General features: G+C 43.5%; 1 protein-coding gene across 1 annotated transcript in view; it reads right to left on the bottom strand.

Annotated features, from left to right (window-relative positions):
- Positions 1 to 2,105: 2,105 nt before the first annotated feature.
- The window catches only part of ZSCAN30 (zinc finger and SCAN domain containing 30), a 41,257-nt gene continuing 16,307 nt past the window's right edge, over positions 2,106 to 27,055 (bottom strand). The window contains exons 2-4 of the mRNA XM_052660490.1: positions 10,315 to 10,842; positions 9,901 to 10,039; positions 2,106 to 3,292 (exon numbers count right to left, since the gene is read on the bottom strand). Coding sequence (XP_052516450.1) covers positions 2,361 to 3,292; positions 9,901 to 10,039; positions 10,315 to 10,722 — 1,479 coding nt within the window. The 5' untranslated portion in view covers positions 10,723 to 10,842 and the 3' untranslated portion in view covers positions 2,106 to 2,360. The remainder of the gene's footprint in view (positions 3,293 to 9,900; positions 10,040 to 10,314; positions 10,843 to 27,055) is intronic.

Genomic DNA, 27,055 nt, shown 5'->3' with positions numbered 1-27,055 from the left:
TCAGACATGTTTTGGCCATGGAATCGAAGGTGAGATCACCAGCTCCCAGCCTTCTACAGCGCCTTCCCCTGTTCCCCCAACATGTCTCCACTTGTCTTATTGTGCTTATTACTGAGTGATCAATTTCAAAGCAAAACTTGAAACTCAAATTTTATTACAAGACATCTTGCATTACATTCTTATACTAAATAGCTGAAATATAACAACAAGGTCCTATTGTATAGTACAGGGAACTATATTCAATGTCCTGAGATAAATCATAATAGAAATGAGTATTTTAAAGAATATATAGATATATAACTGAATCACTGCTGTACAGCAGAAATTAACAATACTGTAAATCAACTACCAAAAATTTTTTAATGAACAGTTGAAGCATATATTCAAAAGGATAAATGTTAAAAATCAGTTACTAAGAATGATTCAACAGACAAGATTATTACCAAGAAAAAATATATATATATGAGGGTTGGTGGGTTAAAAAAAATGAATAGAAAGTACTCTAAAATGTTAACAATGTTTCTATGGATGATGGGATCCTGGGTGATTTATACTTTCTCATTTCTATACTATCAACATTTACAGTTCACAATCAGGAAAAGATATTCAATGGTATTAAAAACATGAAATCATTTGATTGTCACCTACAGGAAAAGGCAGCTCTATCCATCTGAAAAATCTTTTTAGATATCCCTTGACCTCACTAGTGATCCTACAGCCTCTGGACACAAAGGCTGTCCCCTCAATCCCACTTCCCCTGTTACCCACAACAGCTTTGATCACCATGTCTTCTTCAGAAGTGACAGCATCAGGAAGGGAAACTGGGGTATCCTAGAAGAGGACTCAGACTTTCTCTTAGGTATTAACTGCCCTCAACAATTACTGGTGAGTTAATTACAACTGACAAAAATTAGTGAAGTAGAGTTTTGAGGAATCTGAGAGGGTAATTCAACAAATACTCATTGACCTCAAGTAGCTTAGCATCTGTGAGTCTGATGAAGAGGAGGGCAAGCAGGGAATGAGACATAGTGGAGCCTGGTAAGACCTCCTACTTCCGTGTTCCTGTCAGCTTCTCATTTCTGGGCCCCAGGGTCATGAGACACAAACAGTCCAGTCCGCACTGTCCCTCTAGCATCCAATATGTACTCCTTCCTAGATGTACAAACATGTCTTTTTCATGCATCACAGTAATTCTCTGAGTACTTCAAGAGATTGGGATTGGCCACCCAACTCAGTGACTAAATAGGAAGCAAGGAACCAACACCTCTCCTGGCTTCTGAACCAGGGGCCACAAGAACAAATTATTGCCAGAGAGAAGTCAGAAGAAGGGATGGTTCCAGATCCTCTCTTCATGCCATGGAGCATGCGATAACCTCTGCATGTAACATTCTCTTCCTTCTCGCTTTGTTCTGGCTAACCTCTACCCACCTTTTATGTCTGAGATTTCATCACATCCAAGAAGCCTTTGGTGACTCATGGACCTGGTTAGATATCCCTTGCCATCCATGCATTTCAACAGAATCATATATGCACACACACACATATACATATACTCACATATATGAATATGTGTATATATGTTTCTGAATATGCATATGTATGTAAGGGCTTCCTTGGTGGCTCAGTGGTAAAGAATCTGCCTGCAATGCAGAAGCCGCAAGAGATATAGGTCAGATCTTTGGGTCAAGAAGATCCTCTGGAGAAGGAAATAGCAACCCACTCCAGTATTCTTGCCTGGAGAATCCCATGGACAGAGGAGTTTGGGGTCATAAGGAGTCAGATATAACTGAAGCGACTGAGCATGCACGCATGCATATATATATAAAACTCACTAGCCCTTAACTCAAGAGCAATGGCCATGTCTGCCCCTGATGAATGGCACATACCAGGCGCTCAGTAAACAAGCAGACCTCACCAAGAAGGCCAGGGCTGAGGAGAGAACTGACATGGGAGGAGAATGAGTCACCATTCCCCAGATACTACTAAACTGACCCAGGGCATAATTCAACATTTCACAACCTCACAACAGAACATTTCGGAGAACTGGACAATTTGGCATGTGCCTTCACCTGCCAAACACAAATGCACTTGCCTGGGCGGGGATCCTTGCCATTGGAGGCATCGCCTCCTAGACCATCTTATAAGGAGCTCTCTCAGGATCTCTTCCCTAACCCCAGATTTACTGCGAAGGTGCCCATTCGACACGTCAGCAAACATCCTTCTGTGGATCTACTCTTACAACAGTCCATTGCACTGGAAGGACAAGAGTTCTGCTCTCAGAAAACCTTTAACTTCTGCGGAGTCTCACCCCCAAAGTGAGTTCCTAGCATTTCACAATTGTACAGCTCTTACCCAAAGAGTTACACTCTGGTGTGAGTTCTCTGATGCTGCATGAGGCCTGATCTATGCCTAAAGGTCTTCCTACACTCACTGCATTCATAAGGCTTTTCCCCAGTGTGGATCCTCTGATGCTGGGTGAGGGCTGAGCTTTGATTGAAGGATTTTCCACATGCATTACATTCATAAGGTTTCTCTCCAGTGTGAATTCGCTGATGTTCAATAAGGATAGAGCTTCTACCGAAAGCCTTACCACATTCAGTACATTCATAGCCTTTGTCTCCAGTGTGAATTTTCTTATGCTGAATAAGGGCTGAGCTCCGGCTGAAAGCTCTCCCACATTCACCACATCCATAAGGCTTCTCTCCAGTGTGAATTCTCCGATGCCGGATAAGCTCTGAGCTGCCCCTGAAGGCTTTTCCACATTCACAACATCCATAGGGTTTTTCACCACTATGAATTCTCCGATGTCTAACAAGGTCTGAGCTCAGAGTAAAGGCTTTGCTACAATCTTGACATACATAAGGTCTCTCTCCAGTATGAATTCTCTGATGTCTGATCAGCTTTGAGCTCTGGCAAAAGGCTTTCCCGCAGTCCAAGCACTCATAGAGCTTACCCCCAGCAAGAATTCTCGGTTGTGTTATAGCATTTGAGTTCAGGCTGAGACTTCCTATACTTTCATTACATTCCAGGAAACTCTTTTCTGTGGAGATTTTCTTGGTGAAGCTTGCCAGGCTAAAATGTTTTTCCTGGGAAGGGAACTGACTCAGTTTGTTCCCAGAAGCACTTCCTTTCAGCTTCTCAAAATTGTCCAGACCTCCTAAAGCTTCTTCAAGTATTTGTCCTGAAGGAGTTTCCCCAGGGAGTCGTCTTGGAGGTATTGTGGTTGCTGATGCAACACATTCAATAATTTCTTGCTTTGCTGTCAATACTCTGTCAGCCACCAGCTTGCCATCTAAAAATGTGAATAGAAAATGCAAGTGTCATTTGCTCCCCATGCTGGAAGAAAAAACTTACTATAGTGAGAATAGAAAAGAAATCAAGTGAAATAGGTATTTACCTATTAGAAGGAAAACTCTTAAAAATTAGCTTCCAAACCTAGAATTAAGAGAAGTGACTTGGTTTCAGTTTTATTTATTAAATAAAAAAGAAAATGGTAAAAAAAAAAAAAAAAAAAAAAACAGAGAAGTGACTTGGGGTAGTGAGAGGTACCTGTCCCCAGAGAGTAATATAGACTAGAATGAGTCAGCCTGGGAAAGAAGAGATAGTGAACAGTGAAAGACATTAGCTAAAGGAGATGGTGGTAAACAGGAGTAGCAGTGAGAGAGCAGGATGCTGGGAGACAGTCCTGGGTTAGAGGAGGAGGTGTGTTTTTAGGTAATGAGGGAAAGGAAAAGAGAAGATAGGAACAACTAGGCTAAAGAAAGATGTCTGAATCTTGAATCTAGTCCTTCTAGAAAAACAGGAGAGGAGAAGATGCAATTAGAAAACACTTCAAGGTTTAGAACTGAACAGAGGTAGGCGGTACAAGGGCTTCCCAGGTGGTGCTAGTGGTAAAGAACCCATGAGCCAATGCAGGAGACGTGTGTTCGATATCCGGGTTGGGAAGATCTCCTGGAGGAGGACATGGCAACCCACTCCAGTATTCATGCCTGAAGAATCCCATGGACTGAGGGCCACAGTCCATAGAGTCTCAAAGAGTCAGACACGACTGAATCAACTAAGCACGCACACACACAGGCGGTGCAAAGTTAACCAGCAGATTCTGGCAAGTTCTTAGTTGATCAAATAATTACAAACAAAGAGAATATGATACACAGAGCATAATAAAAGGAATCTTGTGAATTCCTGACTCACTCAGGGTCTGGTGGGAGTCTTCCATGTTCACTTTTTTATTGATAAATGGTCAGAGAATGTTGGAAAGGAGAGGCAGATATGACTGCCTGGTGCCAAACCTTCAGCTCTCACACAACATGCCCCTCTCGTTTCTAGATTTCTAGTAACTCAAAACAGAAGGCTACTAAATGATGGCTAAGGTAACTTGAATTATTTTGCATGGAGAAGGTCTGAAAAACTGTTAAAGTTACTTTCCACCTCCTCAAAGTCCTCTAAACTTATATGCATTCTACAGATCAGGAAATGACGTCTCAGAGAGGCTAGATCATTGATATGTCTTGTTGCTGTTGTTTAGTTGCTAAGTTGTGTCTGACTCTTTGAGACCCCATGCACTGTAGCCTGCCAGGCTCCTCTGTCCATGGGATTATTGGAGTGGGTTGCTACTTCCTTCTCCAGAGGATCTTCCTAACTCAAGGATGGAACCCAGATCTCCTTCTTGGCAGGCAGGTTCTTTATCACTGACCACCAAGGAAGTTCACTGATGTAAGCTCACAGAATAAATAATTGGTAGAGTTAGGATTCAACCAAAGATGCTTCATATCAAGGTTTACAGTTTTCCCTCCATGTCGTATGCCTTCCTTATTGGAAGGAAGCATAGTCCATTCTAAAGGAGATCAGCCCTGGGTGTTCTTTGGAAGGAATGATGCTAAAGCTGAAACTCCAATAGTGCTTATTATTGGTTAAAGTCAGAGAAGTAACAACCGAATGAGAAATTTTCTGAAAGTAGTAAATAGATCAAATTATTAAAGAGTATAAAGTGGCAATAAAATTTTATAGGGACAAAATTAGGGCTGTGAACATTAGAACAGCTACATAATTTACAGGATTTAAAATATCTCTTACTCCTTGGAAGGAAAGTTATGACCAACCCAGACAACATATTAAAAAGCAGAGACATTACTTTGCCAACAAAGATCCGTCTAGTCAAGGCTATGGTTTTTCCAGTAGTCATGTATGGATGTGAGAGTTGGACTATAAAGAAAGCTGAGTGCCAAAGAATTGATGCTTTTGAACTATGGTGCTGGAGAAGACTCTTGAGAGTCCCTTGGACTGCAAGTAGATCCAATCAGTCCATCCTAAAAGAAATCAGTCCTGAATATTCATTGGAAGGACTGATGTTGAAGCTGAAACTCCAATACTTTGGCCACCTGATGCGAAGAGTTGACTCATTTGAAAAGACCCTGGTCCTGGGAAAGACTGAAGGTGGAAGGAGAAGGCGACAGAGGATGAGATGGTTGGATGGCATCACTGACTCAATGGACATGAGTTTGAGTAAACTCCGGGAGTTGGTGATGGACAGGGAGGCCTGGCTTGCTGAAGTCCTTGGGGTCGCAAAGAGTCGGACACAACTGAGTGACTGAACTGAACTGAACTGAAAATACCTCTTCAAATTCTGTAATTACATGCAGTCAAATCATGAGACCAGTAAAAAGTCCTGACCTTAGATGTATAGATCAGGAAAAATATCAAGACTTTTATTCTTTCAACTATATATGTTTATTATATAAAAATATTAGGATAAACAGTTAACTAGAATAATTTATGGAAATGAAAGATTGAAAGTAGAATAACAAATGACTACTTGAATATTTAGAAATATGTGTACAAAAATAAGCCAAATAATCTAATTAATATCTCCCAGGAATGAATGATAATTCACAATCAAGCCCAAAGTCCAGAGGCTGGAGAGCAGAGTACAGATTATAGGAGGCACTCTGGAAGGGAAATAAGCCACAGGTTTCCCTATAGAAAAGCTCTTCTATGTAACATCCCTTTCACCCCACCCCACTACTTCCCTATCTTTTCAATACCCTGTATGGTCTAAAATCCTCTTACCTAGGGACTCAGCCTTAATTGCACAGGGTTCCTGTGGTCATGTATGGATGTGAGAGTTGGACTGTGAAGAAGGCTGAGCGCCGAAGAATTGATGCCTTTGAACTGTGGTGTTGGAGAAGACTCTTGAGAGTCCCTTGGACTGCAAGGAGATCCAACCAGTCCATTCTGAAGATCAGTCCTGGGTGTTCTTTGGAAGGAATGATGCTAAAGCTGAAACTCCAGTACTTTGGCCACCTCATGCGAAGAGTTGACTCATTGCAAAAGACTCTGATGCTGGGAGGGATTGCGGGGGGCGGTGGCAGGAGGAGAAGCGGACGACCGAGGATGAGATGGCTGGATGGCATCATGGACTCGATGGACGCGAGTTTGAGTGAACTCTGGGAGATGGTGATGAACAGGGAGGCCTGGTGTGCTGCGATTCATGGGGTCGCAAAGAGGTGGACACGACTGAGTGACTGAACTGAACACTATAAAGATGATGCTCCATTGCCCACCAAATCACCTTCACCAGTATGGTGCCTCCTTCCCTCAGCTGCTGCAACTGTTGGCTCCTAATGACCTACAGCTGTCCCTTTCTCTGGAGACTTTCCCTGGCAGATGAAAGCCACCCGGCCTAGGAAATTACTCCACCCTCACCACCCTCTACCCCAACTCAAGAAGGGACAACTCCGCAGTACAATTATGCTCCAGGGGGATCCCTCCAAAGCCCCACCACATGGATTAAGCCAAGGCTATGTTTCTTGATCTTGCCCCTTCCTAACCCTACCTCCTTTCTAACCCTACCTCTCTCATTCCATCCAGAGTTCTCCTGAAGAGCATGTTCTCAGCAAACCACCTGCACTCAAATCTCCAACTCAGATTTTTCTTCTTGCAAGACATACTATTAGGCTAGTGAAGAAGCTACAGGAAAATTATATTATATAATGAGGGTGTAAGGTTGTAAAAATGACGTGATGACTCTAACAATCCTGGCAGAGTGGATTTCTCCAATGTACCTCAGGACCTAGGTAAAAGATGTGAAATGATCCACATTAATCCTTCAGAAGTGGAGGTGAAACCCTCATGACTGAAAAAGAGATCAGCATAATGAGATTCATCGGGAATCCAGTAAAGGCCATTCAAGGCCATATACTTAGGGACCAGGCATAAACGGAGGATGAGGAAGGCTGGAAGATGGAATCATTGTAGCTATAAGTTGATTGAGTCAACAATGTAATACCACTGTGAAAGAGCAAACAATAAAAAGATGTGAACTGCAACACATAAGAGGGGTGTGAATCTACCTTATAAATTAATCAGATCTTCATTAGGGTATTTTATTTTTTTGTCCCTGTAGTTCAGATGAATGTGGAGAACCTGAAGCATGTCCAGGGGAATGACCAGAAAGATGGAACACAGAGTCAGAGGCAGTGAGACACTTAGTTAAAACAAAGTTAAAGGGAGGTGTACTCACTGCCTTCAAGAATAGGTTGTTTTATGAGGACTCTGCTGAACAAATAAAATAAAATGGAATTAAAGTTGGAAGTAGTTTATATCGACCCAGAGAAGAAGTTTAAGATTGTTTTAGTTGGCTGGTCTGCCTGCCATAACACAATACCATACACTGGATGGCTTAAACAATAGAAATTTACTTTCGCACAATTCTGGAGGTTGGAAGTCCAAAATCAATGTGTTGACAGGTTTTTTCCCCCCCAGGTCTACCTCTCCATGGCTTGTAGTGGCTTTCTTTCCACTGTGTCCTTATATGGTTGTCCCTCAATTTGTGTTATGTCCCAATTACCTCTTCTTTTAAGGACATCATCATATTGGATTAGAGATCACCCTAACAATCCCATGTTAACTTATTTACTACTTTAAAGGCTCTATCTCAAACACAGTCATATTCTGAGGTACTGGAGGCTAAGGTTTCAACACAGAAATTGGGGGCAGGGGGGCATAATTCAGCCCACAACAAATATCAGAATGAAAAAACCAAGAAGGACTTTAAAAATTACAGGACAGTCTCATTCCTCAAGACCTTAAAATAGAAATAATCTATTCTAACTAATTTAGATATTTACCTCCTTTAAGGCAGAGGACTCGAGGAGATGATTATTAAAATCCACTTGAATGTAGTTCCTACTGGATGCAGAAGATGGTTCACTTGGCAAATGATGTGTCAGGGGAGCTGGAAGGGAGTTTCTCAGGTTTCAATGTATAGATGCATGAGTTCCTTTGGTGAACTGCCAAAATCTGAGAGCTAGCCCTTGACCTTGTGGCCTCATAAACCTAACCTTATCATCATACAATGAATAGATTTACCTCTTGGGGTCAACTCTCATTAGCCAAGCTCATGAAACTGAGCAGGAAAACCACAATAAGAATGAATGAGTAATGTAACTGTCACACAGACCAGACTAGACTAATGTACTTTTTTATTATAGCTAAGTTTCATGGGAACTTAATAAGATTATTTGGTAAAGATGAAATCAGAAGAGTAGGTAGGTGTAACAAACTTATTTATGAAAACAAGTTAATAAGCCTGATGTATGTGCTGCCCATAGGGACGCCTTTGCCAGTAACATAATCAAAGCCCCCTGGTCAGCTTCAAACCCACCTTTCGATGCCCTGCCTGTGACACACTTCTCCCGGGCCAACTGACACGATGTGAGCTTTAACAGTAGAGGGGGCCAAACAGACACTGGAGGAGGAAGGGGCTTCCCTTCCTGGTTCTGGTGTGCTCTCTCTGTTTCCCTGCAATGTGCAGGGCACCATCCCTCAGGGTGGCTTTCCAGCAAGTTCCGTGTCATGGCACCTCCCCATGGGGGGCTCCTGGCACTCAAAAGGGTGGCTTCTCAGTGAATTCTGCCCCCTAGAACACAACACTCTCCCCCAGGCCATGAATGGCTGTCCTCAAACCCCAAAGAGCAGTGTCCCAGCAAGCCTGCCAGCAAGCACTTCTGGGAACATCTCAGCGGGCCACAGCTGTGCCCTCTTCAACAAGGTCTGGACCTCACCTCTGCCAGGGGAGGGAGAGGATGTGGCACCCTCTTGCAGACTGGTTCCTTTCTGGGGTGCTCTACCTCAATCCTGGAGACTCCCTACATGTGTTATTTCTGTATACTTACTGGGGATTTTAAAAACTAATTCGTAATTAATCCCCTGTCATAGTTAATAATTCTTAATGCTAAACTTTCCCTGTTAAAGCTACCATGTAATTTCTCTTACTGATACATTATTCATCTTCATCTTAGGGATTGCCTTGACAGTAGGACCATAATATTAAAAAACCAGAATACTAGTCTTTGAATATTATGGGTATTATTAGAGAATTCTATTAGAGACCTTAATTCTTTCTAAGTTTCTTTTTTAGTTTTTTTAAAAGTAATTTTAATTGTTTTTTATTATGCTGGGTCTTCGCTGTTGTATGTAGGCTTTCTCTAGTTGCCGTGAGAGGGAGCTACTCTCCAGTCGCAGTGCACAGGCTTCTTACTGGGGTGGGTCTCATGTGGTGGAGCACGGGCTGCAGTAGTTGTGGCAGACGGGTTTAGTTGAGGCAGGTGGCATCTTCCCTGACCAAGGATGGAACCCGTGTCCTCAGCACTGGCAGACGAATTCTTCACCACTGGACCACCTGGGAAGTGCTGAGACCTTAATTTTTAACCCAGAATTAGAAACCATGTTGGAATTTCAGATTCTAGGCAGAGCCAAAGGAAGAGTATTTCTAGGTAAGGGGGCTTTTCCACAACATTTAATGACAGTCACAAGCAGCAGTCATTAAGAAAATGCCCCATGCCACACATTTACACCTTCACCTCCATCCTCAACCCCACATGGACTGTGGCCCCTCACCTCTCTCACAGAAAGCCTGGCACTCCTGAGTCTCATTCTTGCCTCGCTTTTCCAAGGGCTGGAGCTGGATACTCAGTGACTTCAGTGCTCCCACAGATGTCATTTCCTTCCAGGTCATTCCCTGGCCATGAGCTGTGTCCTAGGAGTAATCAAGTACCAACACTATGATTCTGAGGACCTACAAGAGGAAAACCCCTAGAATAAAAGGGCAGGCCAGCCAGAGTCAGAAACTCAAACAAATGATTAGGTAGAGAACAAGAAGGCTAATAGCTCTAGTGACTTGATCCTAATAGACTAATAATAAGCCAAAAGGCAAAAATCTTTATCATTCTCTGGTAGCCCAGGCAAGTCACTCAGAATGGCTTTCTCATTAACCTACAAACAGTTAAACAAGCCAACAAAACACCTCCTTACCTGTTGTCTTGGCTCATCGAGCTCCTTCTCCAGCTCCTCCAACATCTCCACGGCGTCCTCTCCACTCTCTGGTCGGTTCTCTCGGAACAAGCCCTGCAGCTCCTCAGGCAGGATGGCCAGGAACTGCTCCAGCACCAGCAGCTCCAGGATCTGCTCCTTGCTGAGGACCTCGGGCCTCAGCCACTGACAGCAAAGCTCACGGAGTCGGCCCAGCGCCTCCCGGGGCCCCGCGGAGTCAGAGTAGCCAAACTGCCTGAACCGCTGGCGGAAGCCCTCCTGGCTACAGGCATTTCCCTGACAGTCAAAGTCCTGCCCCCAAACACAGTTTTCCTCTTCAACCTTCACCACCGTGAGTCTTTCCTGCCCTTTTGGAGCACAGTAGACCAAGGCTGTAGACTTCCCTGCCATTCTGGGCAGAGACAACCTCAAGAGGCTGCCTAGCCGAAGTGGTGGAAAGATGGAGGTCTGTGTCTAACAAGATTTCTTCTGAGTTCTTGATGCTCCAGGGAGCTCCTGAGATGGACGATGCTAATGTCACACAGGGGGAAAAAATGTGTTTAGAATATAAATTCAGCTATTTGAAGACCAGGTGCCACAGAGCATAGCACTGTAAAGAAAACTGACGAGAAGGGAGCTTTCGTATAAATGATCCATTCATAGATGATTCAGGATTTTTCTAGGATGTGAAACAGAAAATGTTAAGTATCACTGAAATAAATTCAACTTTTGGTGACCATGTTAGAGACAACATTGGAGACAGTAAGTAGTGCTCATAGATCATGGAAAGCAGGAAAAACACTCTAGTGTGTTATTACTCCTCAGAATAACAAGCACCATTTTACTGAGCACCTACTAGATGCCAAGCACCTGCTAGATACTCAACATAATTTAACTTCCCTAAGAATTCTGCAAGGACAATCATAATTGTGCCCATTTTCCAAATGAGGCTGCTGAGAATCATAAAGGGACCCAAGACACACAAACCAGTAAGCAGCACAACTGTGCTCAGCAACCAGAGTATTTATTAGCTCTTTCTATTAAGCCATGGGGTCTCCCCAAAGTGGGGCTTCCTGAGTGACTCAGTGGTAAAGAATCTGCCTGCCAATGCAGAAGACCTGGGTTCAATCCTTGGGTTGGGAAAATCCTCTGGAGAAGAAAATAGCAACCCATTCCATTTATTCTTGCCTGGGAAATCCCACAGACAGAGGAGCCTGGCGGGCTACAATCCATGGGGTCACAAAAGAGTTGGATACGACTAAACAACAACTCCCCAAAGAAGAGAATCTGCACTTAATAAACCTACCTTGGGCCAGGCATTTTACAAATACAATTTTATTAGAAAGTATAAATAACAGTAACAGGTATGCATTATCATCCCCACTTTACAGATGAGGAAACTGAGGTTCTCAAAAGCCAAGTAATTTGCCCAAGGTCCCAAACTGGTATACAGCAAAGTCAAGACATGAACCTAGGAATAGCCAACTCTGATGCACTGGCTTTTTAAAATTACAGAATGGGTTAATGCCCAGGACAATCTAGGTTGACACTAAATTAAGAATGAGGGTGAAACTGTTAAAGAAAGGTCATGGAGAATGGCCACGGTGATGTACATAAAAGGAAGGTTTATTCTTGACCTTAAATCACAAGGTTCTGAGACAACACAAAGAAAAGAGGAATGGATTCCTTCATTCATTATCTCAACAATACTTGAGCTCTATGCTAGGCATTGTACTGATCAGTATTCTCAGAGTACGAAGGTCTGTTTTCAAGGACTCCTAGTTTAGTACACTGAAACCATAATCACAGAAAACTAGTCAATCTAATCACACAGACCACAGCCTTGTCTAACTCAATGAAACTAAACCATGCCATGTGGGGCCACCCAAGATGGGCGGGTCACGGTGGAGAAGTCTGACAGAATGTGGTCCACTGGAGAAGGGAATGGCAAACCACTTCAGTATTCTTGCCTCGAGAACCCCATAACAGTATAAAAAGGCAAAATGATAGGATACTGAAAGAGGAACTCCGCAGGTCGGTAGGTGCCCAATATGCTACTGGAGATCAGTGGAGAAATAACTCCAGAAAGAATGAAGGGATGGAGCCAAAGCAAAAACAATACCCAGTTGTGGATGTGACTGGTGATAGAAGCAAGGTCTGATGCTATAAAGAGCAATATTGCATAGGAACCTGGAATGTCAGGTCCATGAATCAGGGTAAATTGGAAGTGGTCAAACAGGAGATGGCAAGAGTGAACGTCGACATTCTATGAATCAGCAAACTAAAATGGACTGGAATGGGTGAATTTAACTCAGATGATCATTATATCTACTACTGTGGGCAAGAATCCCTTAGAAGAAATGGAGTAGCCATCATGGTCAACAAAAGAGTCCAAAATGCAGTACTTGGATGCAATCTCAAAAATGACAGAATGATCTCTGTTTGTTCCCAAGGCAAACCATTCAGTATCACAATAATCCAAGTCTATGTCCCAACCAGTAACACGGAAGAAGCTGAATGGTTCTATGAAGACCTACAAGACCTTTTACAACTAACACCCAAAAAAGATGTCCTTTTCATTACAGGGGACTGGAATGCAAAAGTAGGAAGTCAAGAAACACCTGGCGTGACAGGCAAATTTGGCCTTGGAATACGGGATGAAGCAGGGCAAAGGCTAATAGAGTTTTGCCAAGAGAACACACTGGTCATAGCAAACACCCTCTTCCAACAACACAAGAGAAGACTCTACACATGGACATCACCAGATGGTCAACACTGAAATCAGATTGAGTATACTCTTTGCAGCCAAAAATGGAGAAGCTCTATACAGTCAGCAAAAGCAAGACCAGGAGCTGACTATGGCTTAGATCATAAACTCCTTATTGCCAAATTCAAACTCAAATTGAAGAAAGTAGGGAAAACCACCAGACCATTCAGGTATGACCTAAATCAAATCCCTTATGATTATACAGTGGAAGTGAGAAATAGATTTAAGGGACTAGATCTGATAGATAGAATGCCTGATGAACTATGGACAGAGGTTGGTGACATTGTACAGGAGACGGGAATCAAGACCATCCCCATGGAAAAGAAATGCAAAAAAGCAAACTGGCTGTCTGGGGAGGCCTTACAAATAGCTGTGAAAAGAAGAGAAGCGAAAAGCAAAGGAGAAAAGGAAAGATATAAGCGTCTGAATGCAGAGTTCCAAAGAATAGCAAGGAGAGATCAGAAAGCCTTCCTCAGTGATAAATGCAAAGAAATAGAGGAAAACAACAGAATGGGAAAGACTAGAGATCTCTTCAAGAAAATTAGAGAACCAAGGGAACATTTCATGCAAAGATGGGCTCGATAAAGGACAGAAATGGTATGGACCTAACAGAAGCAGAAGATATTAAGAAGAGGTGGCAAGAATACACAGAAAAATTATACAAAAAAGATCTTCACGACCCAGATAATCATGATGGTGTGATCACTCACCTAGAGCCAGACATCCTGGAATGGGAAGTCAAGTGGGCCTTAGGAAGCATCACTACAACCAAAGCTAGTGGAGGTGATGGCATTCCAGTTGAGCTGTTTCAAATCCTGGAAGATGATGCTGTGAAAGTGCTGCACTCAATATGCCAGCAAATTTGGAAAACTCAGCAGTGGCCACAGGACTGGAAAAGGTCAGTTTTCATTCCAATCCCAAAGAAAGGCAATGCCAAAGAATGCTCAAACTACCACACAATTGCACTCATCTCACGCACTAGTAAATTAATGCTCAATATTCTCCAAGCCAGGCTTCAGCAATACGTGAACCGTGCACTTCCTGATGTTCAAGCTGGTTTTAGAAAAGGCAGAGGAACCAGAGATCAAATTGCCAATATCCACTGGATCATGGAAAAAGCGAGAGAGTTCCAGAAAAACATCTATTTCTGCTTTATTGACTATGCCAAAGCCTTTGACTTTGTGGATCACGATATACAGCCCTAACCATGAACAAAGATTAGATTAAAGATTTCCATAAAGGCCTTACAAATAGCATGGCTCTGCCCATCAGAGCAAAACCCTGATTTCCCCACAGCCAGTCCCTCCCATCAAGAAGCTTCCACAATCCTCTTATCCATATCCATCAGAGGGCACACAAAATGAAAACCACATCACAGAAAACTAACCAAACTGATCACATGGATCACAGCCTAGTCTAACTCAATGAAACTATGAGCCATGCCATGCAGGGCCACCCAAGATGGACGGGTCATGGAACAGAGTTCTGACAAAACATGGTCCACTGAAGAAGGGAATGGCAAACCACTTCAGTATTCTTGCCATGAGAACCCCATGAACAGAATGAAAAGGCAAAAAGATTTGACACTGACAGATGACCTCCCTAGGTCAGTAGGTGTCCAATATGATACTGGAGAAAAGTGGAGAAATAGCTCCAGAAAGAAGAGGCTGAGCCAAAGCAAAAACACCACCCAGTTGTGGATGTGACTGGTGATGGAAGTAAAGTCCGATGCTGTAAGAACAATACTGCATAGGAACCTGGAATGTTAGGTCCATGAATCAAGGTAAACTGGAAGCTGTCAAAGCGGAGACAGCAAGAGTGAATATCGCCATTTTAGGAATCAGTGAACTAAAAGGGACCAGAATGGGAGAATTTAATTCAGATGACCATTACATCTACTACTGTGGGCAAGAATCCCTTAGAAGAAATGGAGTAGCCCTCCTAGTTAACAGGAATCCAAAATGCAGTACTTGAGTGCAATCTCAAAAATGACAGAATGATCTCTGCTCATTTCTAAGGTAAACCATTCAATATCACAGTTATCCAAGTCTATGACCCAGCCACTAATGCCAAAGAAGCTGAAGTTGAACAGTTCTATGAAGACCTACAAAACCTTCTAGAACCAACCAAACAAGAAAAAAAAAATGTCCTTTTCATCATAGGGGACTGGAATACAAAATCAAGAGATACCTGGAGTAACAGGCAAGTTTCGCCTTGGAGTACAAAATGAAGCAGGGCAAAGGCTAACAGAGTTTTGCCAAGAGAACACACTGGTCTTAGCAAACACCCTCTTCCAACAACACAAGAAATGATTCTACACATGGACATCACCAGATGGTCAATACTGAAATCAGATTGATTATATTCTTCACAGCCAAAGATGGCTCTATACAGTCAGCAGAAACAAGACCAGGAGCTGACTGTGGTTCACATGATGAACTCCTTATTGCCAAATTCAGACTTAAATTGAAGAAAGTAGGGAAAACCACTAGACCATTCAGGTATGACCTAAATCAAATCCTTTACAATTATACAGTGGAAGTGGCAAATAGATTCAAGGATTAGATCTGATAGAGTGCCTGAAGAACTATGGACAGAGGTTTGTGACACTGTACAGGAGACAGTGATCAAGAAAAACAAAATGCAAAAAGGCAAAATGGTTGCTTGAAGAGGCCTTATAAATAGCTTAGAAAAGAAGAGAAGCAAAAAGCAAAGAAGAAAATGAAAGATATGCCCATCTGAATGCAGAGTTCCAAAGAATAACAAGGAGAGATAAGATAGCCTTCCTAAGTAACCAATATAAAGAAATAGAGGAAAACAATAGAATGGGAAAGACTAGAAACGTCAAGAAAATTAGAGATACCAAGGGAACATTTCATGCAAAGATGGGCACAATAAAGGACAGAAATGTTATGGACCTAACAGAAGCAGAAGATATTAAGAAGAGGTGGCAAGAATACACAGAAGAACTATAAGAGAAAGATCTTAATGACCCAGATAACCATGATGATGTGATCACTCACCTAGAGTCAGATATCCTGGAATGCAAAGTTGGAATGCAAAGATGGAATTCCAGCTGAGCTCTTTCAAATCCTAAAAGATGCTGCTGTGAAAGTGCTGCACTCAATATGCCAGCAAATTTGGAAAACTCAGCAGTGGCCACAGGACTGGAAAGGTCAGTTTTCATTCAAATCCCAAAGAATGTTCAAACTAACGCACAATTGCACTCATCTTACATGCTAGCAAAGTAATGCTCAAAATTCTCGAGGCTAGGCTTCAACAGTATGTGAACCAAGAAATTCCAGATGTTCAAGCTGGATTTAGAAAAGGCAGAGGAAGCAGAGATCAAATTGCCAACATCAGCTGGATCACAGAAAAAGCAAGAGAATTCCAGAAAAACATCTATTCCTGCTTCTTTGACTATGCCAAAGCTTTTGACTATGTGGATCTCAACAAACAGTGGAAAATTCTTAAAGAGATGGGAATACCAGACCATTTGACCTACCTCCAGAGAAATCTGTCTGCAGGTCAAGAAGCAACAGGTAGAATTGGACATGAAACAACAGACTGGTTCTGAATTAGAAAAGGAGTACATCAAGGCCATATACTGTCACTCTGCTTATTTAACTTCTATGCAGAGTACATCATGAGAAATGCTGGGCTGGAAAAAGTACAAGCTGGAATCAAGACTGCCGGGAGAAATATCAATAACCTCAGATAACACCACCCTTATGGCAGAAAGTGAAGAGGAACTAAAAAGCCTCTTGATGAAAGTGAAAGAGGAGAGTGAAAAAGTTGGCTTAAAGCTCAACATTCAGAAAACAAAGATCATGGCATCTGGTCCCATCACTTCATGGGAAATAGATGGGGAAACAGTGGATACAGTGTCAGACTTTATTTTGGGGGGCTCCAAAATCACTGCAGATGGTGATTGCAGCCATGAAATTAAAAGACGCTTACTCCTTGGAAGGAAAGATATGACCAACGTAGACAGCATATTGAAAAGCAGAGACATTACTTTGCCAACAAAGGTCCATAGTCAAGGCTATGGTTTTTCCAGTGGTCATGTATGGATGTGAGAGTTGGACTGTGAAGAAAGCTGAGCACCTAAGAACTGATGCTTTTGAACTGTGGTGTTGGAGAAGACTCTTGAGAGTCTCTTGGACTGCAAAGAGATCCAACCAGTCCATCCTAAAGGAGATCAGTCCTGGGTGTGCATTGGAAGGACTGATGCTAAAGCTGAAACTCCAATACTTTGGCCACTTGATTCAAAGAACTGATTCATTTGAAAAGACCCTGATGCTGGGAAAGATTGAAGGCAGGAGAAGAGAATAACAGAGGATGAGATGATTGCATGGCATCACCGACTCAATGGACGTGAGTTTGAGCAAGCTCTGGGAGTTGGTGATGGACAGGAAGCTTGGTGTCTTGCAGTCCGTGGGGGTGCAAAGAGTCGGACATGACTAGGGACTGAACTGAACTGATACTTCAGTGGGTTATTTGAGTAATACCCATGCATGTGTGCTCAGTTGCTTCAGCCATGTCCAACTCTTTGCGACCCCGTGGACTGTATCCTGCCAGCCTCCTTTGCTATGCCCTCCTTTAGGGGATCTTCCAGATCCAGGGATTGAAGTGGCATCTCCTGCATTTCCTTCACTGCAAGTGGATTCTTTACTGCTGAGCCACCGAGGAAGCTCAAGCAATACCTATCATCCTCCACAATGAGATTATAAGCCACATCAAGATTTTTGCTCCCCATGGCATCACGGACTCGATGGACGTAAGTCTGAGTGAACTCCGGGAGATGGTGATGGACAGGGAGGCCTGGCGTGCTGCGATTCATGGGGTCACAAAGAGTCGGACACAACTGAGCGACTGAACTGAACTGAACTGTGTCTCCATCACCCAGTCCAATGTGTGGTACATAGTAGGCGTTACATATATAAAAGAAAGAGTGTCACTACAGTTAAGAAAGGAGAGTTTAAAACAGGCAGTGGTCAACATTGTTAAATGCCTAACTAGATCTGAAAAAGTCCCCATTTTTCATACTGCAAGGAGATAACTTAGCTCACAGGAAAAGCACCAGCTTTGGAATCAGGTGACCCCACAATGTGGAATCATAATGCAGCCTCTTACAAGCTATGATATTAGTCGCCAGCTAAACCTTTCTGAGATTCCATTTCTTCTCCATTAAAAATGGAGTCAACAATGCTTTCATCAGAGTTATTACAGGAATTGGAATAACATAAACATTTAGTTTTGCTTGGTATATTAAGCATTTTTTAAATTCTGATGCTTTGACACCTAGGGCCTTGTCAACACTGGAGGGACTGTCCTTTCCAGGGCTAGCAGATTTCAAGAGATAGCAAACTTGCCTGCAGGTATGCCTTTTACATACCAAGCAACCAATCCAGAGCCCCACACACCCACCACCTCCTCCAGGGGGCTTTCTCATCCAGGACCACCATTCCCCTGCCCTAATCACCCCAGGACCAGGTATCAGACAATCAGGGACAACCCCTATGCCTCAGAGCCCTGTCCCTACTTTGAAATTATTCAAAGTAGCCAATCCTAAACCTGATGACCTTGCCCTGTTTCTTGCCACACAAGACACAATAAAGGCTCCTGCCCACTTTCTGCTCATATCACCTCCTAACTGACCCTGGTGCTTACCCAAGTGGCTCTGTGGGCCAGGCATGCCCCTGTTCTTTTGGGACCTGTAACAAACCACCTTTTCTCACCAATCATCTCCTGATCTGTTGACCGCCCCATAACTAAATAATAATAAAAGTTGCATTTTAAAACACTTGGCCCAGAGGAGATTCTCAACACATCGTGCATACAGCACTCAACATAGTGGATAAGGGAAACGCAAATTTCACGTCAGAAGGCATGGGTTACAGAATAGGCTTCACTGGGGAAACTTGCTGAGTGGTGAGTAAAAAGAGCATATGTCCCCTGATTCTCCAGTTATCCCATAGAAAGGAATTCTGGTGGGGTTTTTTTTCCCCCTTTCCTTTTGTTTTGGGCTTTTGTTCTTTGTGTTTTTTCGGCTGTGTGCAGCATGCAGGGTTTTAGTTCCCTGACCAGGGATCCAATATGCCCCTTGCACTGAACCACCAGGGAATTTACGGAAGGTAATTCAAGGGAGTGCTCTGGGCAGAGGAACCAGAGATCAAATTGCCAACGTCCGCTGGATCATGGAAAAAGCAAGAGAGTTCCAGAAAAACATCTATTTCTGCTTTGACTATGCCAAAGCCTTTGACTGTGTGGATCACAATAAACTGTGGAGAATTCTGAAAGAGATGGGAATACCAGACCACCTGACCTGCCTCTTGAGAAATCTGTATGCAGGTCAGGAAGCAACAGTTAGAACTGGACATGGAACAGACTGGTTCCAAATAGGAAAAGGAGTACGTCAAGGCTGTATATTGTCACCCTGCTTATTTAACTTATATGCAGAGTACATCATGAGAAATGCTGGACTGGAAGAAACACAAGCTGGAATCAAGATTGCCAGGAGAAATATCAATAACCTCAGATATGCAGATGACACCACCCTTATGGCAGAAAGTGAAGAGGCGCTAAAAAGCCTCTTGATGAAAGTGAAAGACGAGAGTGAAAAAGTTGGCTTAAAGCTCAACATTCAGAAAACAAAGATCATGGCATCTGGTCCCATCACTTCATGGCAAACAGATGGGGAAACAGTAGAAACAGTGTCAGACTTAATTTTTTGGGCTGCAAAATCATTGCAGATGGTGACTGCAGCCATGAAATTAAAAGATGCTTACTCCTTGGAAGGAAAGTTATGACCAACCTAGATAGCATATTCAAAAGCAGAGACATTACTTTGCCGACTAAGCTCCACCTAGTCAAGGCTATGGTTTTTCCAGTGGTCATGTATGGATGTGACAGTTGGACTGTGAAGAAGGCTGAGTGCCGAAGAATTGATGCGTTTGAACTCTGGTGTTGGAGAAGACTCTTAAGGGTCCCTTGGACTGCAAGGAGATCAACCCTGGGATTTCTTTAGAAGGAATGATGCTAAAGCTGAGGCTCCAGTACTTTGGCCACCTCATGCAAAGAGTTGACTCATTGGAAAAGGCTCTGATGCTGGGAGAGATTGGGGGCAGGAAGAGAAGGGGATGACCCAGGATGAGATGGCTGGATGGCATCATGGACTCGATGGACGTGAGTCTGAGTGAACTCCGGGAGATGGTGATGGACAGGGAGGCCTGGCGTGCTGCGATTCATGGGGTCGCAAAGAGTCGGACACGATTGAGCAACTGAACTGAACTGAAATATGAGAAAGTAGCCTTGTCAGCAAGGGGCATAAAAGTCGATTCCTTTGGACCAGAAGTGTGAATTTAAGTGTCAGCTGTTTTTGGAGTTGTCTAAGGGACCCAGTTGCAGGCCAGAAGCACCTCTGGGAGATGAAATCCTGGTCTCAAGTAGCTCTTAGTCCAAGAAACCCAAGGAAGTCCAGGGCACTTTTGGACATTCCTGCTTGCTGCAGTATAAAGTATCTACCTTGTCTGCTTAAACTGTAACAGAAAACACTAACTGAGCTTTCACTGTAGTGTCAAGCATCAGCTACCTGTTCTAGTGTCTTCATTCATCTTTATAGCACTCTATATTCTAGTTTTACAAAAGAAAAACAGAGAAGTTTTGTACTTTGTCTCAGTCTCAAGGCTAGTAAGTAGTCTGGATTTTGAAACCAAATGGTCTGACTCGAGTCCATACTCGTAGACCGGTACCCTGCTGAACTGCCCTTTCACATCTGCCTTCTCCACTAAACCAACTGCACTTTTGAGGACAGCCTGTGTTTTCATACATTTTTCTAACAACATTTATTGAGTTCCTACTTTGTGCTGGCACTGGGCTAGGCACTGAAAGAGGTATAAACAAGACAATGTCCTTGCATTGTGGTTGTTGAGTTGCTAAGTCGTGTCAGACTTTTGCAACTCCTGTGGCCACCCCCCGCCCCGCCCCCACCCATCCCATGGACTGTAGCCCGCCAGGCTCCTCTATCCATGGGATTTCCTTCTCCAGGGGATCTTCCCAACCCAGGGATGGAACCAGCGTCTCTTGCACCTCATGCATTGGCAGATGGAGCCCTTACCACTGCTCCACATGGGAAGCCCTTACCACTGAGCCACCCGGGACTGAAATACAGTAGGGAGAGGCAGATGTTAAAAAAAAAGAGCACGGAATTACCTGATTTAATCGTGAAAAAACTACAAGGGGGAGAGTAGAAGTGCTCTGAGAGTGGCTGGTTTAAAAAAAAAAAAATCTAACCTATAAATTTAACCTAGACTGGGGAAGTCAAGAAGGATGGCTGAGACAGGACACAAGAACGAACTCTGGGCGAGTGAAATGGAGGGAAGGATTCCATCTGTGCCCCTGTGACTCCTCCGTCAGCGGCCAGGCACACAGGAAGCGCTCGGTTAGTGCTCGCGGAGTCCAGGGATGCAAAGGCGGGTGGATGAACCGCAAGCGGACAAACCCATGAAAGAACGGACCGACCGACGGATGCGCCGACGGACGGAAGGGCGGGCGGCCAGACGGTACCGTTGAGGGGCGGCCACTTGGTAGAACCGCATGCTCTGCCTGGGGCCTAGGCAGGCCGAGGCCGCATAAGGCGGTTTAGGACGCACCCGGGGCCGGGGGGGCCGCACCGCCTCACTCACCCTTCGCTCCGCGGGCGGCAGAGACTGACCCCAGGTGAAGGGCAGAATGACCTCGGGCGGCGCGCGCCGGAAGTAGGGGGCGGCACGCCCCTCTAGGCCGCCGGGAGGACTGCAGCTCTGTGGCGGGCGCGCGGCGGGGTTCAGAGAACCATTAAGGGGACCGGGGAGAAGGAGGGGTCTCTGGGTGGGACCTGGTGGGGACAGCCCCAGATCGAAAACGGTTGACTGGAGACTGAAAGAGAAAAATAGAGATAGAAATAGCGATAGAGCTTAGTGTAGCATCAAGGAGATAAAAATAGAACGGACCATCTGTAAATCTGGGGCAGAGGACCAGATCACATTCGCACACCGCGAACACGCTGTCTGCAAGGACAGTTCTCGAAGCTACAGGGCGAGAGTAGGGGAAGGGGTCTTACCCCAGCGTGGCGAGAGTGTAAAGTGCAGAACCACCCCACTGTCGACTGCAAGGGCTTGGGGATCCGGGACTCAGCAGTAGAAGGTCACTAATTTTCTCAAAGACTGCGGTACTCAAGCTGAGCCTTGCCGCAGACAGAGTAAAATGGAGATTTAGGAGTTCAGTGTTTCCTACCACGTAGGGAGCTTCAGGAGCGAGAGCACAGCGGTGGGGAGCTCAGGGCCCGCTGGGGAATTAGCCCGGCATCTTGGTTGGCTGGATCCTAGGCTAAGGGATGGGTTGGGATCGGGTTTGGAGAGTTTCAAATGCCCTGCTAAGGAATCAGGAATGCATTTAGTTAGCGGTGCAAGCCATTTACGTGTGACATGGCCAGAATTGTAATTCTGGGGTAGTATCTGACAGTGCTTTGTAGACAGGATTAAAGGACAAAAGAGATGAAAAAGGACAGGCGGTTAAAAATGTAAACTTAGCAAGATTTATATCTGAAAATATGACTAAAGATAGGGAAGAGACATTACCAAGGGAGATCTTGTGGGAAAAGAAACAAGGAATTATAAAATACTAGTATCTGAGGGAATGAAGGGGTAGAGCTGGTAGAGAAGAGGAGCTTCTCAGGGAAGCTGGGCCCAGCTAGTTCAAACATCATGAAAGCCAGGAGAGCTCTCAGGAGAGGGAACAAGTGACCAGGAGATGCTACAGAGAGCTGGAGAAGATGCTAAGATGATGCTAGAATTAAGGCAAAGGACAGAAGAAGAGCCAAAGAGATGTTACCTATGGAATGTCCTTGCCTGGGGTTAAGAAGTATATGGTAAGGCCCTGAGAATAGATAATAATTCCTTTCAAGAAATGTGATAATGCAGGAAGGAAATAGAAAACTCGTTGGTCGAGGCAACAGGATTTTAAGGAGTTTGTTTTCTAAGGAGATTAGAGACCTAATTATATTTGTAGAATAAAGAGTGAGTGGGGAGAAAAATTGAAGATAGAAGAATAGAGGAATAGTTGATGGGGAGAGAATAAGACTGGATAGGTCTCAGGAAGTAAGATGAAACACTATAACAAAAGATGGTACATTTAGTCTATGTTGTCATGCTGTGAATGTAGACCAACCAAGTAGTAGCAGTAGGTGATGCTCATTTTAGAAGTAAATAAGTGCACTGTTTACTGGATTGTCACAAACTGAACACACCTGTGTTACTAGCACTCAGATGAAGAAACAATATTATCCATCCTCAGAAGTGCCTACTGCAGTCTCATCAAGCCACTACCCTCTTCTGGCCCTAAAAGATAGAAACTACCCTAGAGGAGGGCATGGCAACACACTCCAGTATTCTTGCCTAGAGAATCCCCATGGACAGAGGAGCCTGGCAGGCTACAGTCCATGGGGTTGCAAAGAGTTAGACACGACTGAGCAATAGCATAGCATACATACACTAAACCCTTAACATGATAGGTTAGTCTTGCCTATTTTTGTACTTTATGTAAATGGAACTCGATATGCACTCTCTTAATTCAGCCTTCATTCAACACTGTGTATGCAATTCATATTGCTTTCTGTAGATGTACACTGTACATTCTCATTTCTAGTAAGAATATATTGTGTGATTATGCCAGTACTCAGACATTCTATTATTGGTGAACATTATTGAGAGTGAAGTATTTAACTCTCTAAATACATTATTTTTGGATGTTAAGCTAACCTTGTATTGCTAAGATAAATTCCACTTGATCATGATGTATAAATTTTTAATATATTGATGGATTTAATTTACTCATATTTGATTGAGAATATTTGTGTCCATATTATTAGAGGTATTCATCTGTAGTTTTCTTTTCCTGTGATATCTTTGTCTCACTTTGGTATCAGAGTAATTAATGGCCCCTTTTATTTTCTGGGAGAGATTGTGAAGGATTAATATTTACTTCCCTGATAGCTCAGTTGGTAAAGAATCCACCTGCAATGCAGGAGACCCCAGTTCAATTCCTGGGTCGGGAAGATCTGCTGGACAAGGGATAGTCTACCCACTCTGGTATTCTTGGGTTTCCTTTATGGCTCAGCTGGTAAAGAATCCACCTGCAATGCAGGAGACCCTGGTTCGATCCCTGGGTTGGGAATATCCCCTGGAGAAGGGAAAGACTACCCACTCCAGTATTCTGCCCTGGAGAATTGGGTGGACTGTATAGTCCATGGGGTCCCAAAGACTCGGATGCGACGTTCAATATTCTTAAACTGTTTGATAGATTTCACTTGTATCTAGGCCTGTGCTTTTCCTTGTTAGAAAAATTTTTATTATGAACTCAATTTCTTTACTTTTCATATATTTATTGTTTTTCTTTTTCAGTTTTAGTAATTTATATAATTCTAAGTAGTTTGTCCATTTCACTTATGTTGTATAATGTGTTTGCATAAAGTTGTTTATAATAATCCCTGGTTTGGTTTTGTTGCTAAGTCGTGTCTGACTCTTGCAACACCATGGACTGTAGCCCACCAGGCTCCTCTGTCCATGGGATTTTCCATGCAAGAATACTGGAGTAGATTGCCATTTCCTTCTCCAGCGGATCTTCCCAACCCAGGAATCAAACCCAGGTCTCCTGCATTGCAGGCAGATTCTTTACCGACTGAGCTATGAGAGAAATATTTATAGGGTTAGTAGTGATGTCCCCTCTTCTTGGCTTTTGTTAATCTCTCTTTTTTTCTTTAGTTGATCTAGTAAAGGCCAGCTATATACTAACAAAAATACCAATTTTTGTTGGTATTTTCAAAGAACAAAATTTTGGTATTTTGGGGGGGGCCGGGTAGCAACCTGCACCGGGTCTTAGTTGTGGCACACAAGCTCTTTGAGTACTGACTCCTTTACGATTTATCTCTTTCCTCTCAGATTTTTACTGTAATCAGCAAGGGAAAATCATCCATCTACACTTTACACCTTTTGCTTGATAATATCCTCAGTTAACTACCCAAGCTCATCACTTACAAGTTTTATTTTCTGTCCAACAGTAGAATATGATTCAGTCAAGCTCCTGCTACTTTATAAACAGTATCACCTTTTTCTCCAGCTTCCAATAATGTTTTCTTCATTTCTGAGATGTCACTAGAAGTTTTTGTTTGTTTTGGGTTTTTTTTTTTTTTTTTTTTTGGCCACACCACATGGCTTGTGAGATCTTAGTTCCCAGACCAGGGATTGAACCCCAGGCCCCAGCTGTGAAAGTGCCAAGTCCTAACGGATGGACCACCAGAGAATTTGCCCCCACCAGAAGTATTTTTAATGCTCGTTATTTCTAGCAAAATTCTGTTCATGACAATATATGTATTCTCTAAGATGACAGAGGATTCTGCTTCTGAGCTTTTCGTTTCCTCTGAGCGCTTGCCAGAGTCACTGTTAATGTCCATATTTCTACCAACAATCTCTATAGGGAGAGAACGCCAAGGACTGGGACTTGCCTGGCCATCTCCTGGTTGACTCTGCACTTACTGCAGGGGGCATGGCTTCCATTCCTGATCAGGGGACTAAAGTCCTGAATGCTGCATGGCATGGCCAAGGAATGCCAGCAACCACCTGAAGTTAGAAGACGGGGGTGGAACCAGTCCTTCCCTAGAGCCTTCAAAGGATCATGGCCCTTGCTAACACCTTTGATTTTGAGTTTTAAGCTCCAGACTGTGACAGAGAAAATTTTTGTGGGGTTAAGCCACTCAGTTTGTGGTACTAGAAATGGGGTGCTGAACAAACACCTAAAAATGTAGATGTGGCTTTCAAACTGGGAAACGACCAGAAGCTGGAGTCCTGAGATTGATGATACCAAGTCTAGAATGCCTTAAAGAGATTGTGTCCATACAAAGACCTGTACGCAAATGTTCATGGCACCTTTATTCCTAATGGTGAAAAAAACTATAGATAACCCAAATGCCTATCAACTGGTGAATGGATAAACAAACTGTGGTGTGTACATCCAATGGAATATCATTCAGCAACAAAAAGGAGTGGGCTGCTGATACAGCAATATAGCTAAATCTCAAAATAATAATGCTTACTGAAAGAAGTTTGAGTGCAAAAAGGAGTGCATTCTGTTTGAGTCCACGTAAATAACTCTAGAAAATGCTAACTATAATAACAGAAAGCAGAATAGTGGTTGGGGGCTGTGGCAACAAAGGGAGAGATTACCAAGGGAAGGAGGAAACTTTTGGGAATATGTTCATAATTTTCATTATGGTGATGGTTGTATACATAGGACAAAACTCACCAAATTGTATACTTTAAATATTTGCTGATTATTGCATGCCTGTTATACCTCACTGTGTGTGTGTGTGTGTGTGTGTGTGTGTTTTTTAAAGCATCTGCACTCCCTACTTGGAAGTGCTGGACCCAAACAAGGAGTCCTTACATTTGGAAGTGCTGGACCCAAACAAGGAGTCCTTACATTTGTTCTTACATAATGTTCCTTACATTTCATCAGGGTCTCATTTACATCACTGCTGCTGCTGCTAAGTCGCTGCAGTCCCATAGACGGCCTCCTACCAGGCTCCTCTGTCCCTGGGATTCTCCAGGCAAGAACACTGGAGTGGGTTGCCATCATTCACATCCCTAAGATTTCATAAATTGGAACAGGTTCTAGGGGTGAAAGACAAAGTCCTCTTCCTCTACCTCAAGCATCACTTCAGCCAACCACCATTTTCCCAAACCTATACCTTTTCTTCCGACATCTTAACTCGCATATCTCACCGGTCCCAATACTTCTATTATTTCCTATTTCTATATCCCCCCCTCCTCCCGCCCTCGCCCTTACTTCCCAAGATATTTCCAAGGACACAGCAATATCCTTTCCTACCCTGATGCCCTCTCCCGCCCCCTGTCAGGTCCTTCTCACCCTGATCCTTCAGCC

The sequence above is a fragment of the Budorcas taxicolor genome, chromosome 22 (genome assembly GCF_023091745.1).
Source record: "Budorcas taxicolor isolate Tak-1 chromosome 22, Takin1.1, whole genome shotgun sequence".
NCBI classification, from domain to species: Eukaryota; Metazoa; Chordata; class Mammalia; order Artiodactyla; family Bovidae; genus Budorcas; species Budorcas taxicolor.
The sequence above is the reverse complement of the archived record's forward strand: the minus strand, read 5'-3'. Positions and strand labels throughout refer to the sequence as shown.